This window comes from Hemiscyllium ocellatum, chromosome 18 (assembly GCF_020745735.1).
Source record: "Hemiscyllium ocellatum isolate sHemOce1 chromosome 18, sHemOce1.pat.X.cur, whole genome shotgun sequence".
Lineage (NCBI taxonomy): Eukaryota > Metazoa > Chordata > Chondrichthyes > Orectolobiformes > Hemiscylliidae > Hemiscyllium > Hemiscyllium ocellatum.
The window spans coordinates 67817135-67834111 of NC_083418.1; the positions used below are offsets into that span (position 1 = coordinate 67817135).

General features: G+C 43.1%; 1 protein-coding gene across 1 annotated transcript in view; it reads left to right on the top strand.

Annotated features, from left to right (window-relative positions):
• LOC132824494 (very-long-chain 3-oxoacyl-CoA reductase-B-like) overlaps positions 1-16977 on the top strand; it is a 163815-nt gene that overhangs the window by 41827 nt on the left and 105011 nt on the right. The window contains exons 2-3 of the mRNA XM_060839080.1: positions 1166-1212; positions 1414-1489. Of these exons, the coding sequence (XP_060695063.1) occupies positions 1166-1212; positions 1414-1489 (123 nt within the window). The remainder of the gene's footprint in view (positions 1-1165; positions 1213-1413; positions 1490-16977) is intronic.

A 16977-nucleotide genomic window follows, 5' to 3' on the forward strand; every position in this document is an offset into this window, starting at 1 on the left:
GGCACTTTCACATTTTGGTTTTCCTGACTGGCACCAATCCACAAATGACCACATTTGTTGGATTTTCTCAACCTGCCATGAGATTTGACTTTGCAAGCTTCAGGTTCATCTGATGCCAGAACCACAATACTGTCAATATTTAAGATGTCTAAAACAGATTTGTAGTGATTATAATTATAATGCATCTCTAGAGCAGATTGGACTTAAACTTGGGCCTCCTGGCTCAGATATGGGGGCACTACTGCTATCTTAGACAAGCCCTCCACTCCTTTTATCCAGTTCATCAAGTTAACCTTATTGCTACTGGTTAACAGAACATTTCTCCAACAATTATTATCCATTGGTGCAATAGCAAGCAACAGAAAATTCTTAATCAATGCATTGTTTGTTGTCTATCGATGTTCATGTTCCAACAAAATTGCTGTTACAAGTTCAAATTCTTTTAGGAGATGGGCTTTTCAACCACCATGCTGTGGATTTCTCCTGCCTAGTTTGAATCAAGGTCAGGAACAGAAATCATGAGTCCCAGGGCTTTTAGGCCTGATCTGAGCGTAGCAGGCCTCCTACAAGCCACAGGTTCTGATGTTCCCCTCTGTCCAGGGTCCTGGTGTAATAATGCTTTTAGATAAATTGAATATTTTAGTTCTCCTGAACCACTATAAGCAAAACCTGATGTAATGAAGGTCCACCTCATTTGGTAGTTTCCAAATGCTGGAAGAGTCAAACCTTCATCATACAATGGTGGAGCATAGGAGGAGCCGATTTGAATGAGTGTCTATTCCTGCTCTTCAGTACATTGGTTCTGTAAATCCCATTTTCCCACTATTTACTCCATTGCCTCACAACTTCGTTTCCTTCAGGTATTTGTCAAATTCTCTTGAAAGTTGCTATTGACATTGTTTCCATGCATTTCCAGTTTTCCAGAGCACAGCGTACTATTTTCATTTAAAGCATTTTAAAAAAAAAACTTTTGGAATACTTGTGTAGGGAGCTAAACTTGGCTATTTTATGCAAACTGGGGAGGAAAAGAGCAGAACTCTTGTTATAAAATATTTCTGAAGTTACATTTGCATTTTGATTCATCAGAAATACACTTGTGATCTTATATTGATGGTTCATTGTCGATTCTTTAAGTTGTTAAATATGAACTTTTTTTTTCTTTCAGTTGTTACAGGAGCAACTGATGGAATTGGGAAGGCTTATGCAATAGAGGTATGTTAGAAAATTAGTCATGGTTTTAATTAATCATTCTTTCCCACTTTTCTGCACACTATTTAGGGTGAACAAAATCTTCACTTTGTTCGGGTACCAAAGAAAATTGAAGCAAGTTTATATATTTGGACTTGTTAAAATGTTATTTACCTGTAGCTTTGATTTTGTTTTGACTTTTGACTTTTTCATTTTACACAATAGCTTGCCAAGCATGGTATGAATACAGTCCTTATCAGCAGATCCCAAGAAAAATTGGACCAAGTTGCTAACGAAATAAGTAAGTCATACCTTTTCTTCTGTTTTTCTTCCTTTTTTTTGCTTCTCCCCACTTGCTCCTTTATTACCATCTAATATCCACTGATACACTTTTAACAAAGTCATGTTGGGATAAGCTCCAAAAATCCAAATCCAATCATATTTCTACCAATCAAGGAAAACACCTGAATGTTTATGTAGCTGTGTTTGGGGAGGATATCTGTGGTGGAAAGAAAGGGAGAGTCTGGCTGTGTTTCCTGAATAGCATAGACCCATTCATTAAAAACGCAGAATGAAATGTTTGCGGACAGGTTATTAGTGTTGGTCAAAAGTACTCCAGCCGTAGAGGCTACTGCTTTGATTTAAAAATGATGAGATTGGCTTAAATCAGCATTGAAAATTTACTAACCTTATAATGCATAACTAACAGTAAAGATTTATATTAATGTTATTGGTGAAACTTTCTTATAGTAATGCACCAGGAATCAACTTTTTGCATTCAGCAGGGTAAGTGTGATATCTGTGCACTTTTTTTATCTCATTCTTTTAAAAACAGTCTGGTCCAACTCACATCCCAGACAGTACTTAAGGCAGAATGATAGCTACATTTTCCTCCAACTGAGTTGATAACTATAATCTGAAGATACTTCAGTTAAATTAGGATCAAATATGTGTTGTATAGGTTATGGGCACTTCCTCATCCAAACAGACAATTCTTTAACAATCCTGTGATGTTAAAGGCAGCATTTGGGGGATCCAAGATGGCGGCGACCCCAGCAAGACTGAGTCCACAGTGCTCTACCCAAAACTTGGGAAAAGTGGGCTATCCACCCCCACCACACTCACTAAACCATTTATAATAGTTATTAACCTTAAATAGTTACCTATTAGTACATTTAAATAGTCTAATACTAGCTGGAAAATGAGTAAAGGGAAGGGAACAGGCGGCTCTAAGAAAGCAGGGACCCCTCCTCCACCCTCTCCCTCTTCATCTGCAACAAAGGTGTCTTCAGCTACTTCAGGAGATTTACCAATGAAGATGAGCTTTGAGGAGATGTTTGCCAGGTGGGAGGCGAAGATTGATGCTTTTATCGAAGTGCTTCTCTGCTCTGCCGAGACTCAATCAGCCGAGCTGCAGAAGCAGGGCAGAGACATTCAGGAATTGGAGTGCCGAGTCAGAGAGGTGGAGTCGAAGGCCGCAGCCTCCGAGACTAGGATAAAATCAACAGCCGACCACATCCGTTTTCTCGAGAATCGAGTCCAGAACCTAGAAAACCACATTGATGACCTCGAAAATCGATGTCGTAGAAAAACTATTCGGTTGTTGGGCCTGCCCGAGCAGGAAGAGGGAGGTCAGCTGACAGCATTCTTAGAGCATTGGCTGCCACAACTTTTAAATCTGCATAATGGATCAGGCCGGGTAAGGGTAGAATGGACCTACCGGGTCACAGTACGTGGGCCCGGCTCAACCCAGCGCCCACGCCCGGTCCTGTTCCAGCTGCAGAGCTATAGGGAGAGGCAGATGCTCCTGGAAGCCTCAAGAAATCTGGGAAAAGATCCCCAAGCTATGACCCACAAAGGATCCAGGATCATGCTGTTCCAGGACTTCTCCCCAGCTTTGGTCCGAAAGCGGAAGGCATTCGATGAGGCGAAGAAGCGTTTAAGGGACTTAAATATCCAGTACTCCTTACGATATCCAGCGACGCTACGCCTTAGCCACGAAGGATCCATATATAACTTCGGATCACCGGAGAAGGCTAAGGAATTCTTGGACTCTCTTAAATAAACTGTAAGAGATTGTGGACGCTGGTCTGCCTTTCCCATTATTTTGGTTTACATCCCTTCATCTTTTCTTATCTTTCCCCCTATGTGTGTATGTGTATATGTATGTATATATATATATATATATATATATATGTTGGGGCGTTTGGTTAATGTTGATGGGGAGAGGTGGTTACCTTATTCTATTTTACTTCTGTTTTTAGGAGCGGGGTTGTTTTTCTTTCCCCTGTTATTTTGTGGTATTATATTTAAGTATTACATGTTGAGATTGTAATCTTATAGTTATATATGGTATTAATATTCCCAAATATATTTAGATGTGGGGGTGGGGTGTTCACTGTTAACTCTAGCTTTATATTATATTTGAATTCTCCTCATTTTATTGAGGAACACCTGGGTCAAGGGTGGGGCACTGGTTGGAAGAGGGTAAGATGGACTGTGGGAGAGGAAGTGACGCTCCCTGGGAACAAGGGAGAAAATCTCCAATTCGGAATGTTTTATATTTTTTATACTTAGAAAGAGTTTTTTGTTATATTGTTGTGAGTGTATCAGAGAATCTTTACTTTTGTAAATCTTGTATGCTCCATGCTCGGGATGTTCTAGATAGGGTTTCCCCTCCCGAGGGGTCTCGGATCTGTCCAGATGATTATGGCTGAACAGTCGGTTAAGTGGTGCACCTGGAATGTCAGGGGGAGTAATTCGCCAGTTAAAAGGAAGAAAATATTATCAAATCTTAAGAAGGAGAGAGTTGATATAGCTCTCCTACAGGAGACGCACCTGTCGGATAAAGAACATTTAAAATTACGACAGGGCGGATTTGATCAGGCCTTTTTTTCCTCTTTTAATTCAAAAAGCAGGGGAGTCGTTATCCTTGTCCGGAAGAACTTCCCTTTGAAAATTCTAAATCAGATAAAAGACGAATCTGGACGATATATTTTGATTAAAGCCCTCATAAATGGAGAGGAATATGGGATCTTAAATTTATACTGCCCCCCGGCACACCCCTTTAAATTCATAACGGAAGCTTTTTCAAAACTGATGGCCTTTGGTGCCCGTCATACAATTATAGGGGGAGACTTTAATTGTATTATGGATCCGGAAATAGACAGGATTCCCAAGAGTGCCGCTGGAGTATCTCCCAGATCTAGACAACTGGCGGACCTGAATAAAGAATTAGGATTGGTAGATGTATGGAGATGTCTCCATCCACAGGGTAGAGATTTTTCTTTCTACTCTAATCCACATAAATGTCACACAAGAATTGATATGTTTTTTGCCCCATCGATTTTTCTAAACTCTATAGCAACCTGTAAAATAGGTACTATAGCAATCTCTGACCATGCCGCTGTATACATGGAAACTAAGGTAAAGAACAATGGGACATCTGCTTGGCATTGGCGTATGGACCCCTTCCTGATAAAAGATAGCAAATTTTTAAAGTACTTCTCCCAAGAACTTAAAACCTTTTTAGAAATTAATACTGGTACGGCTAGCAATCCGTCAATGATGTGGGAGACCATCAAAGCTTATGCACGAGGTTTGATCATCTCCTATTCAGCGACCCAGAGGAAAATGAAGGGAGAGCAACAGCGTCTGCTCGAAGCTCACCTAAAAGCAGCCGAAACAGCATACGCTGATAGACCTTCTATCACAAAATTGCAGAGGATTACAGCTCTTAGGACAGCTTTAAACACCGCGCTTACTCAAACGGCTAAAAGGGAAATATTATTTGCGAAACAAAGATTATATGAATATGGCGACAAACTGGGTAGATACTTAGCATTTCTTGCAAAGAAAAAGAAAGCCCCTCAAACTATTCCGACCATCAAGGAAAGTACAGGTACCCTGACTCATGATCATAAAAAGATCAATGCGACCTTTAAAGAATTTTATTCTGAACTATATAGATCGCAGGATTGTGAAGATAGGATTAGGAGGATGCAGTCATTTTTTAAAAATTTGACCTTCCCGGGCCTGACTCCGGAACAGGTGTCGGCTCTAAATACCCCTTTAAGTGTCCAAGAAATACTTGAGGCAATTAGGCAACTTCAGAGCGGAAAAGCACCAGGCCCGGATGGTTTTCAAGCTGAATTCTATAAAGAATTTACAGGAATATTGGTTGACCCACTTATGGATATGTATAATTTTGCGCATAGTCAGGTCTGTCTCCCGCCCACGCTGAAAGAAGCAAATATTTCTCTTATCCTCAAAAAAGGAAAAGACCCAGAAGATTGTGCATCTTACAGACCAATATCCTTACTAAATGTAGACTTTAAAATTCTCTCAAAAATGTTAGCACTAAGACTAGAAAGGGTACTGCCATATATTATAAAGGAGGACCAGACGGGATTTATTAAGGGCCGCAGATCATCCAATAATATCAGAAGGGTCTTGAATATGATCCAAGCCTGTCATCAGGGAAAGATACCAGGAGTAGTAATTTCATTGGATGCGGAAAAGGCATTTGATAGGGTTGAATGGTCATATTTATTTTACACATTGGAAAGGTTTGGCGTTGGACAGGTGTTTACCAAATGGGTTTCAACATTGTATAATGACCCCAAAGCAGCTGTTATTACTAATGGGTTAAGATCGGATGGCTTCAGTGTGGGTAGGGGTTGCCGTCAAGGATGTCCTCTCTCACTATTGTTGTTTACACTGATAATCGAACCATTAGCAGAAGCCATCCGGACTGATCCTAATATAACGGCCCCGAGGATTGGTACAGGTAAACACAAAATTACCCTCTATGCAGATGACGTTCTCTTATTCCTCAGTAATCCTTTAATGTCAGTGCCTCGTCTAATTCAAGTTATTAATACATTTAGTGCATTCTCAGGCTATAAAATTAATTTTTCAAAATCGGAAGCCATGCCAATGGGTGGTCTGGCTATGATACCCCACTTAATGGACGGATCCCCTTTTCCCTTCCGTTGGTCCCTGGAGGGCTTCTTATATTTAGGTATTTTTATCACGCCAGTATTTGATCAGCTGTATAGGGCTAATTTTGTACAATTAATGGAAAGGATAAGGCAGGACCTCCAGCGATGGAGAGACCTTCCGATTTCCTGGCTAGGGAGAATAGCATTAATTAAAATGAATGTTCTGCCCCGTCTCTTATATCCTATGAGAATGCTCCCGCTGATGCTGCCAAGGCTAGCCCTACGTAAATTCTATGGCTGGTTGGGCTCCTTTATTTGGAACCATAGACGGCCCCTTATTAAGCTGAAGAAGCTACAGCTTCCACAGGCAAGGGGAGGACTGGACTTCCCAGACTTTAGGAAATATCAGTTAAGCTCCCTACTAAGTTACATAGCTGATTGGGTTTCATCTGATCCACAATCAATTTGGCTGGATATCGAAGCCTCCCAAGTAAAATACCCACTTATTAACCTTTTATTTTCAGATAAGAGGAAAATCATTACAGACCACTGTAAAAATCCCATAATATTAAACACAATTAAGGCCTGGAATATAATGCGGCAAAATGAGGGTAACTCACACAAAACATCCCCCCATGCACCAATAGTAGGCGCATGGGGATTCCAACCGGGGATTACAGATGCCACCTTTAAACTCTGGAGATCCAGGGGCATCTCATGCTTAGGGGACCTATTTAAAGATGGGATCCTGATGTCCTTTGAGCAGCTGCGTCTGAAATTCGGAATACCTAATGGGGATCTCTTTCGATACTTCCAAGTTCGAGATTATATACAGAGGAAGACTACATTAATAGATAGTCTTTATAAATCAGACAGAGAACGTAATGTCTTACGACCAGCGGGGGCATCCTCCGTTAGTACTATATACCATTTGCTACATGATGGAGTCTCAGGAGACATGGATGACCTGCTTAAAACATGGGAGCAGGACTTGGGGCTAGAAATCTCTGAGGATATGTGGAATGACATTTGGGAAAATGCTAGAAGAATTGCTATCTGTAACAGAACTCAGGCTATCCAACTAAAGATACTTCATAGGCCCCATATAGCTCCGGCTCGACTGGCAAAATTTAAGGCAGGAGCATCTCCAATGTGTCCCAAATGCAAAATAGAGGTGGGTACTCTTGTACATTGTCTGTGGACTTGTCAGAAAATCCGCAGATACTGGACTAAAGTGGCAAATACCCTGACAGAAAATTTAGGAACGGAAATTAGGGTGGACCCTGTATCTCTCCTTTTGGGCTTTTCGAACCTCTCATCTCTGGATATGCATGGGAAGAGACTATTTTCTATTCTCTTTCTGTGCAAGGAAAAATATTTTGGTGAACTGGGTGGCTGAGGGCCCCCCTGGACTTTCAGATTGGCACAGATTAATTATGGAATATATCCCCCTTGACTTCCTCACAAATATGGTGCACCGAAAGACTGAATTATTTTATAAAATATGGCAGCCCTTTTTGAATTATATAAATGCAGATATTTCGGCTATCCTAACAAGGGCTTCTATTTAGTGAAGATTTCAGACCGGGCTGCTCCGGGGCCCCTTGGGAGAGGAATCCTGCGCGAATACGGGTTTTATTATATTTGATGTTTATACATTCCGAGCATGTAAGAGACTTAGGTATACACTCTGGTTAGTTATAGGTTAGATTAGTAGAAAGTTGAGTTTTTTTTTCTTTCTTTTTTCGTTTCTTTTTTTTCTTTTTTTGTTTTCTTTCTTTCTCTTTTCTTTGTTAAATTATGACTATTGTATATATGATTTAATTGTACATCAATGTTTGTATTTGAGAGTTTTGTTTATTTTTGTAAATTTGCAAAAATGTTAAATTTCAATAAAAATATCTACAAAAAAAAAGGCAGCATTTATTACTTGCTCCTAATTATTTTTGAACAAGTCACTTCTTCAGAGAACAGTTGCTGTTGGTCTGGAGGAATATTTAGGCCAGACCAACAAGGTACTGGAGAATCCCAGATAGTGTTTAGTTTAATGGCAGTCACAGTTTCATGGGCGCATTACTAGTCAAGCTTTCAGTTCCAGATTTTTTTTCATTGGATTTGATTTCTGCCAGCTGCATGATGTTGGCAAAGGCATTCCAGTATTCTGACTAGCAATACAAATCAAGGTGATGAGTGGCTTGGAGGGGGATTGCAGGTAGGGGTGTTCCTACGTGTGTGCTATTCTTGTCCTTTTTAGATAGTAGTGGTCATACGTGTGGAAGGTGCTCTCTAAGAAGTCTCAGTGAATTTCTCTGATGTAACTTTGTAGTTCATACATATTGCTGTTACTGAGCATTGTTGGTGGGACTAGATGTTATGGATCTGGTACCTGTCAAAGTGGGCTGCTTTGTCCTGGATAGTGTCAGAAGTCTTCACTTTTGTTGCAGTTGCACTCATTCATTCAGGCAAATGGGGTTTATTCCATCACACTGCGTCTTGTAGATGATGGACAGGCTTTAGAGAGCCTGGACGTATTGCTCGCTCCTAACCTCTGACCTACTCTTGTAGCCACAATATATAGCTAGGTCAGTTCAGTTTCTGCACAGTTGTAACCCCAGGATGTTAATAGTGGGGGATTCAATGTTGGTCATGCTATCGAGTATCGAGGGGTGATAGTTGGATTCCCTTTTGAAGATGGTCATTGCCTGGCACTTGCTTGGCATGAATGTCACTTCTTGACCTAAGCTTGGCTATTAACCAGGTCTAATTGCATTTGGACATGGAGTGTATCTGTGCCTGAGGTATTGCAAATGTTGCTGAATTTTGTGCAATCAGTAAACATACACTCATGATGAGAATTAAATTGATTTAGCCTAGGACACTACCCTGAGGGACTTCTGCAGAGATGTCCTGGAGATGAGTGAGCTTCCACAACTCCAACTATCTATATGTTAAATATATCTCCAAGCAGCAGGGCCTAGATTTCCATTGACTGAAATTTTGCTGGAACTCCTTGATGCTACACTTGGTCAAATGTGGCCTTGATGAACCACCTTTGGAGTTCCGTTTTGTTCATGTTACAGTCTTGGTTCAAGTAAGGTCAGGAGCTGAGTGGTCCTGGCAGAACCTAGTCTGAGTGCCATTGAGGAGGATATTGCTAAGCAATGCTGTTTGCTATCACTTGACACCTTCCATCACTTTATTGATGGTTGAAAATAGACTGATGGGGTAGTAGTTGACAGAACTAGATTTGTCTTTTTTGTGTCCAATTTATCACATTGTCAGGTCTTTTCCGGTACAAACACAATACTGACAAAGTTTGGCAAGTTCACGCGCATAAATCTTTTGTACTATTGCTGGAATATTGCTAGGGCCCATGGCCTTTATGTTTTCCAGTGTATCAATCTGCTATTTGATGTTATGTGGAGTGAACTGAATCAGCTGAAGGCTGGCATCTGTGGTCCTGGGAACCTCCCGGAGGAGGCCAAGATGGGTTGTTTACTTGGCACTTCTGATGAAGATTGTTGCAATTACTTCAGCCTATTGTTTGCACTGATATGCTGGATTCCCCCATCATTGACAGTTGGGATATTTGTGAAGCCATCTTCTCTAGTGAGTTGTCTGAGTGTTTACCACTACTCATGACTAGATGTGGCTGGACTGCAGATCAGATATTTGCTCACTTGATTATGGATTTGTTTCACCATGTCCATCATTTCTGTTTATGCTGCAAGTCCTATGTTGTAGCTTCATGTCGGTTGATGCCTCCTTTTTACATATGCCTGATGCTGCTCCTGCCTTGTACTGCTGCAGTCTTAATTTGGCCAGGGTTGATCCCTGAGTAGTTGCTAATGGTGGACTGCGGATATGCTGGGCCAAGAGGTTGCAGATTGCGTTGGAATGCAATTCTGCTGTGGGTGTTGGCCCACAGTGCTTCATGGATGTTTGTTTTGTGTTTTGCTAGATCCCTCTGAAATTTATCCCATTCAGATCAAGAATCTTGACACATAACACTATGGAGGATGTTCTCCATGTGAAAATTAGACTTGGTCTCCAAAAAGGCAGGTGGCACAGGGGTTAGCATTATGGCCTGTGGGAACTAGGGTCTCTGGTTCAATTTCACCCTTGGGTTAGTATGTGTGGAGGTTGTACCCTCTCCCCATTGTCTGCATGGGTTTCCTCCAGGTGCTCTAATTTCCTCCCAAAGTTCACAGATGTGTAGATTAGGTGGATTGGCCATGCTAAATTGTCCTGGAGTGTCCAGGGATGTGCAGGCTGGGTAGTTTAGTAATACCCTGTGCAGGGTTACGGGGATAGGGTGGGATGAGGCTATGGGTGAGTCTGGGTAGAATGCTCTTCAGAGGATTGGTGCAGATTCTATGAGTTGAAAGGCCTTTTCCCACATTGTAAGGATTCTATTCTATGAATCTAAAACTATGGTGATCACTTCTCGCCCCCACACCGAGCAACGTCACCACGTCTAACTCCGCCCCTACATCGATCTCTGTCCCCACCCCTAACCCCGCCCCCACTCCCAGATCCAGTCCCACACCAGGTCCTAGCTCCCAGCCCTGCCGTGTTTTCACCATCCCTGCAGACCTCCCCCTCTCTGAGGATGAAAGATCAGTCCTCAGCAGAGGCCTCACCTTCATCCCCCTATGCCCTCGAATCAATGAGTTGAACACGCGGCGAGATATTGAACAATTCTTCCGCCGCCTTCGCCTCCGTGCCTACTTTCACAACCAAGACTCCCGCCCACCCTCTGACGACCCCTTCTCCCGCCTCCAACGCACCCCATCCACCTGGACACCCCGTGCTGGCCTCTTACCCACCCTCGATCTATTTATAGCCAACTGCCGACGCGACATTAACCGACTCAACCTGTCCACCCCTCTTACCCACTCCAACCTCTCACCCTCAGAACGTGCAGCCCTCCACTCCAATCCCAACCTCACCATCAAACCGGCAGACAAGGGAGGTGCGGTAGTAGTTTGGCGCACCGACCTTTATACCGCTGAGGCCAAACGCCAACTCGCGGACACCTCCTCTTATCGCCCCCTCGACCACGACCCCACCTCCCACCACCAAACCATCATCTCCCAGACCATCCATAACCTCATCACCTCAGGTGATCTCCCATCCACCGCCTCCAACCTCATAGTCCCACAACCCCGCACCGCCCGTTTCTACCTCCTGCCCAAAATCCACAAACCTGAATGCCCCGGCCGACCCATTGTCTCAGCCTGCTCCTGCCCCACCGAACTCATCTCCGCATACCTTGACACAGTTCTGTCCCCTTTAGTCCAAGAACTCCCCACCTACGTTCGGGACACCATCCACGCCCTCCACCTCCTCCAGGATTTTCGCTTCCCCGGTCCCCAACGCCTTATTTTCACGATGGACATCCAGTACCTGTACACCTCCATCCCCCATCACAAAGGACTCAAAGCCCTCCGCTGCTTCCTTTCCCGCCGCACCAACCAGTACCCTTCCACTGACACCCTCCTTCGACTGACTGAACTGGTCCTCACCCTGAATAACTTCTCTTTTCAATCCTCCCACTTCCTCCAAACTAAAGGAGTTGCCATGGGCACCCGCATGGGCCCCAGCTATGCCTGTCTCTTCGTAGGATATGTGGAACAGTCCATCTTCCGCAACTACACTGGCACCACCCCCCACCTTTTCCTCCGCTACATCGATGACTGTATCGGCGCTGCCTCGTGCTCCCACGAGGAGGTTGAACAGTTCATCAACTTTACTAACACCTTCCATCCCGACCTCAAATTCACCTGGACTGTCTCAGACTCCTCCCTCCCCTCCCTAGACCTTTCCATTTCTATCTCAGGCAACCGACTCAACACAGACATCTACTATAAACCGACTGACTCCCACAGCTATCTGGACTACACCTCCTCCCACCCTGCCCCCTGTAAAAACTCCATCCCATATTCCCAATTCCTTCGTCTCCGCCGCATCTGCTCCCAGGAGGACCAGTTCCAACACCGCACAGCTCAGATGGCCTCCTTCTTCAAGGACCGCAGATTCCCCCAAAACGTGATCGACGATGCCCTCCACCGCATCTCCTCCACTTCCCGCTCCTCCGCCCTTGAGCCACGCCCCTCCAACCGCCACCAAGACAGAACCCCACTGGTTCTCACCTACCACCCCACCAACCTCCGTATACAGCGTATCATCCGCCGTCATTTCCGCCACCTCCAAACGGACCCCACCACCAGGGATATATTTCCCTTCCCTCCCCTCCCCTATCAGCGTTCCGCAAAGACCACTCCCTTCGTGACTCCCTCGTCAGGTCCACACCCCCCACCAACCCAACCTCCACTCCCGGCACCTTCCCCTGCAACTGCAGGAAATGTAAAACTTGCGCCCACACCTCCTCCCTCACTTCCCTCCAAGGCCCCAAGGGATCCTTCCATATCCGCCACAAGTTCACCTGTACCTCCACACACATCATCTATTGCATCCGCTGCACCCGATGTGGCCTCCTCTACATTGGTGAGACGGGCCGCTTACTTGTGGAACGCTTCAGAGAACACCTCAGGGACGCCCGGACCAACCAACCCAACCACCCCGTGGCTCAACACTTTAACTCTCCCTCCCACTCCACCGAGGACATGCAGGTCCTTGGACTCCTCCACTGGCAAAACATAACAACACAACGGTTGGAGGAAGAGCGCCTCATCTTCCGCCTGGGAACCCTCCAACCACAAGGGATGAACTCAGATTTCTCCAGTTTCCTCATTTCCCCTCCCCCCGCCTTGTCTCAGTCGGTTCCCTCAACTCAGCACCGCCCTCCTAACCTGCGATCTTCTTCCTAACCTCTCCGCCCCCACCCCACTCTGGCCTATCACCCTCACCTTGACCTCCTTCCACCTATCACATCTCCATCGCCCCTCCCCCAAGTCCCTCCTCCCTACCTCTTATCTTAGCCTACCTGGCACCCTCTCCTCATTCCTGATGAAGGGCTTATGCCCGAAACGTCGAATTTCCTATTCCTTGGATGCTGCCTGACCTGCTGTGCTTTAACCAGCAACACATTTTCAACTTCTTCTGATACACTCATGTTCAGATGAAGCTGTAGCAGAACTATCCCGATAAGATATTGAAGTTGTCCCTGTGTATTTGCAGCAAATGTTGGACATAATTCAAACTTTGGCTGATAAAATGGCAAATAATATATCTCAAATGCCAGGTGTTATGTTCCCAGCTGATGTTACTATGGGACAAGCTAGAATGAAACCTGCCTTGGTAGATCCAAAAAAACTCTGATGGTCATGAACTGAGACCTCAGTGTGCACAGGGTTGCGCAGACTGCAGATTCTTGAACAATAAAACAGAACTTTTGTTATTTTATGAACTCATTTAATCAAGTGAACAAAGCTATCCAAATCCCATATGAAAAATCATAAAATACTGTAAAATGTCTCTTTTAATCCCTAGAATATAGGAATTTAGGAACGGGGGAGGCCATTCTGCCTGTTGAACCTGCTCTGCAATTCAATGTAGTCATCAATAGTCACACACTTCAATGACATTTACTCATGCTAGCCCCATACCCCTTACATTATTGGTAATCAGAAATCTATGAATCTATATTTTAAACAGTCGGAGAGCTGAGGTAGCTTAGTCTTTGTGATAAGAGACTTCCAAAAACACTCCATCCTCTGAGACAAAATGCTTTTCCTAATTTCGGTCCTAAAGAGCATCACCTTATTTTTGATTGTTCCCCCGATTCTAGACGCCCCATCGATGGAAAATCTCTTGGCTGCATATACACTGTCTATCCCTTTTTAATTGTTTTGCAGGTTTCAATTAGATCATCTCTCATTCTTTGAAACTCTGGAGCATGCAGGCCCAGTTTGTAAGATAATCCCACCATGCAGGGAGCAGGTCTGATGAATCTTTGTTGCATACCTGCTATGGTAATAACATTTCCTGAGATAAGGAGACCAAGACTGCATACAGTATTCCAGGGTAGCTGTCTAACCATGCTTCTCTACAATTTAAGCAAGACTTCATTACTCCTGTACTCTGATCCTTTTCCAATAAAAAGGTTAACATTCCATTGTCTATAAATAGTTTGGCACACCTATGTGTTAGCCTTCAGTGACTTATTGACAAGGATACTTAGATGCTTTTGTACACTTTCTAACCTCCTCAACATTTAAGAAATACTCTGAACATCTGTTCCTTCTACTAACATGTTCTTGTCAAGTCACTAAGCCTGTTCAAATCCTCCTGAACACTCCAAGTCTTTCTTGCATCTTTCTGCTTAGCTTTGCATCAACTGCAAATTGGTAAATGTTATGTTTGGTTCCCACATTCATTTTTTTAAAAAAACTTGCTCAGATATACTATATTGAACACGTCTGGGACAGGTGTGACTTGAACCTAGATCTTCTGGTCCAAGGTAGGGACACTACCGCTGTGCCACAAGAACAGTTAAAGCCAAGATGATTGCTGGTTTCTGTTCAGTTAAGGGATATTGATATTTTATAATCAACCTGCTCAGAGACATTGTTGCACATCTTAGGTGTAGGTAGCTCTTGAACCTGGGTCTTGTGGTCCAAAATTGGTGATACCACAAGAACTCCATTGCTCCCCACATTCAAATCACTGACAAATATGTGGGCCAGCTGTGGCTCAGGTTCTGATCTTTGCAGTATTTCCCTAGTCGCAGCCAGTCAATAGAAGAACAATGTGTTTATTCCTTCCCCTGGTTCTCTGCCTATCAGCCAATCCTAATTCATGCCAATAACTCCTATCCTCCATACTTTAATATTGCAAACAATTTCTTGTGGGGTCCTTATCAAAAGCCTTCTGCAAATCCAAGTATAATACTTAATTGACTCCACATTTTTTGATCTATTCACAATATCCTGAAAAAAGTCTGACCAGTTTGTCGCATGCAATTTCCTATTTGTAAATCTATGCTATTTATGCACAGTTAGATTAGGATTATCCAAGTGCCCATTTCTCACATACTTTAGTGATAGGGAAACAGAATCTATTTCTAATATAATGCTGACAGGCCTGTAGTTCACTTTATTCTCTTGCTCCCTTGTTACACATTATTTTACAACATTTCAAATTCAGAAATTACCCTTCTCTCAAAATTGATTCAACCTGACTATGTCTTTACAGTTCTGTCCTGTAAAATGTGGAGTCATCTTATGTAAATACTCATGAAATTGAAAGCTTAGACTTTGTCTCCTAATAATCTGCAGTTTTCTAACCAAACTCTTATGGTCAGCGAGCTTTACAAGCTAAACATTTACACCAATGTATTTGAGCTTTTCCGATCTGTCCTTCACTCCTTTCCAGGAATGAAACTCCTTACTCTAACCCCAGTCAAGTCTCCTCCAAATCTCTCCCAAAGCTTTCGAGTTCTGGGTTTCCCTAAGGTTTGATCCTCAGGGCTGAAGAGATCAAAGGATATGGGGAGAAAGCAGGAACATGTACTGAGTTGGATGATCATATTGAATAGTGGAGCAGGCTTAAAGGGCTAAATGACCATTCCTGCTCCTATTTTCTATATCACTATAAAAAGCAATCCTGGATCATTCTAAACCAAAAGCAATCTAATGACTTTCAACGTTTTCTCCGTACTGTAAACCTCACAGAAAAACAATCTTCTATTAACATGCAAGAGGCCTGCAGTCACTTGTTCTCTGACACAGACTAGATTAGATCGTGGTTCTTATAGGAATCTTTGACCTTCTTTCATTCTGAATCCTTCACACAATTAGGCAACATATGCATTACTGTTTCGAAATCCAAATGCTAAAATTATGATCATTTATATATTAAGTCACACCTTTCATATCTCAGGCAATAACCACATCCTCAACAAATGAAAATCTTAACTATGTCCCCATGATATTCAATGGCTTAATGATCACTGAATCCTTCACTAGCAACATCCTGGAAATTGCCATTGACTAGCAACTGAGCTGGACCAGTCATACAAATACTGTGGCCACAGAACAGGTCAGAAATTAGGAATTTTGTGGCGAGTAACCCAACACCTACAAGGACCAAGTTAGTGTGGTGGAGTACGCTCCACTTGTCTTGATGAGATAATGAAAACTCAGTCATTCAAAAAAATCAGTCTGCTTGATTTTTCATCCCATTCCATCTGCTTCCTTCATTATAATCGCAGAATAGAAGCGTTGTATTCAATTCACAAACTGCTCTGTGGGAGTTTATTACATCTGCTTTGATAGCACCTTCCAAACCATAACCTGTGCCACCTTCATGGACAAAGCCAGCAGATGTGTGGAAACATGACTATCAACACATCCTTCTCCAGATCGCCAATCATTCTAACATGGCACTAGATCTTTCACTGAAGATTATTGAAATCCTGGAATTCCCCCTCCAGCATCGCATCACATCACATTGACTGCAGCAATTTAAGATGATGTCACTGCCACCTTTTTCAGGACAGTTAAGGATGGGCAATAAATGCCCATTGCCAATGACACTCATAACCCATAATAAAAATGAAAAAAAAACTCCCAGCCACTATGATGGTTACCGTCAATCAGAAACTGAAGTAGATCAATCCTTTAATTGTAATTAGAACTGAGTTTTTCTTAAATGGCCAACTTGCTGATTCCCAATTTTTTCCACTACCTACAAAGCACTAAGTTGTCTGGAAATTGCCTTGATGGGTGCAATTCCAACAATGTTGTAAAAGTTTGATAGTGTACAGGTCACAGTACATAGCTTGTTTTGCATCTCGCCATTCACTTCAGTAACAAACCTCACTGGTAATGGGCAGACTTTACAGGGTTCACTACAGCAATTCACTGGTTTCTTTGGCAAT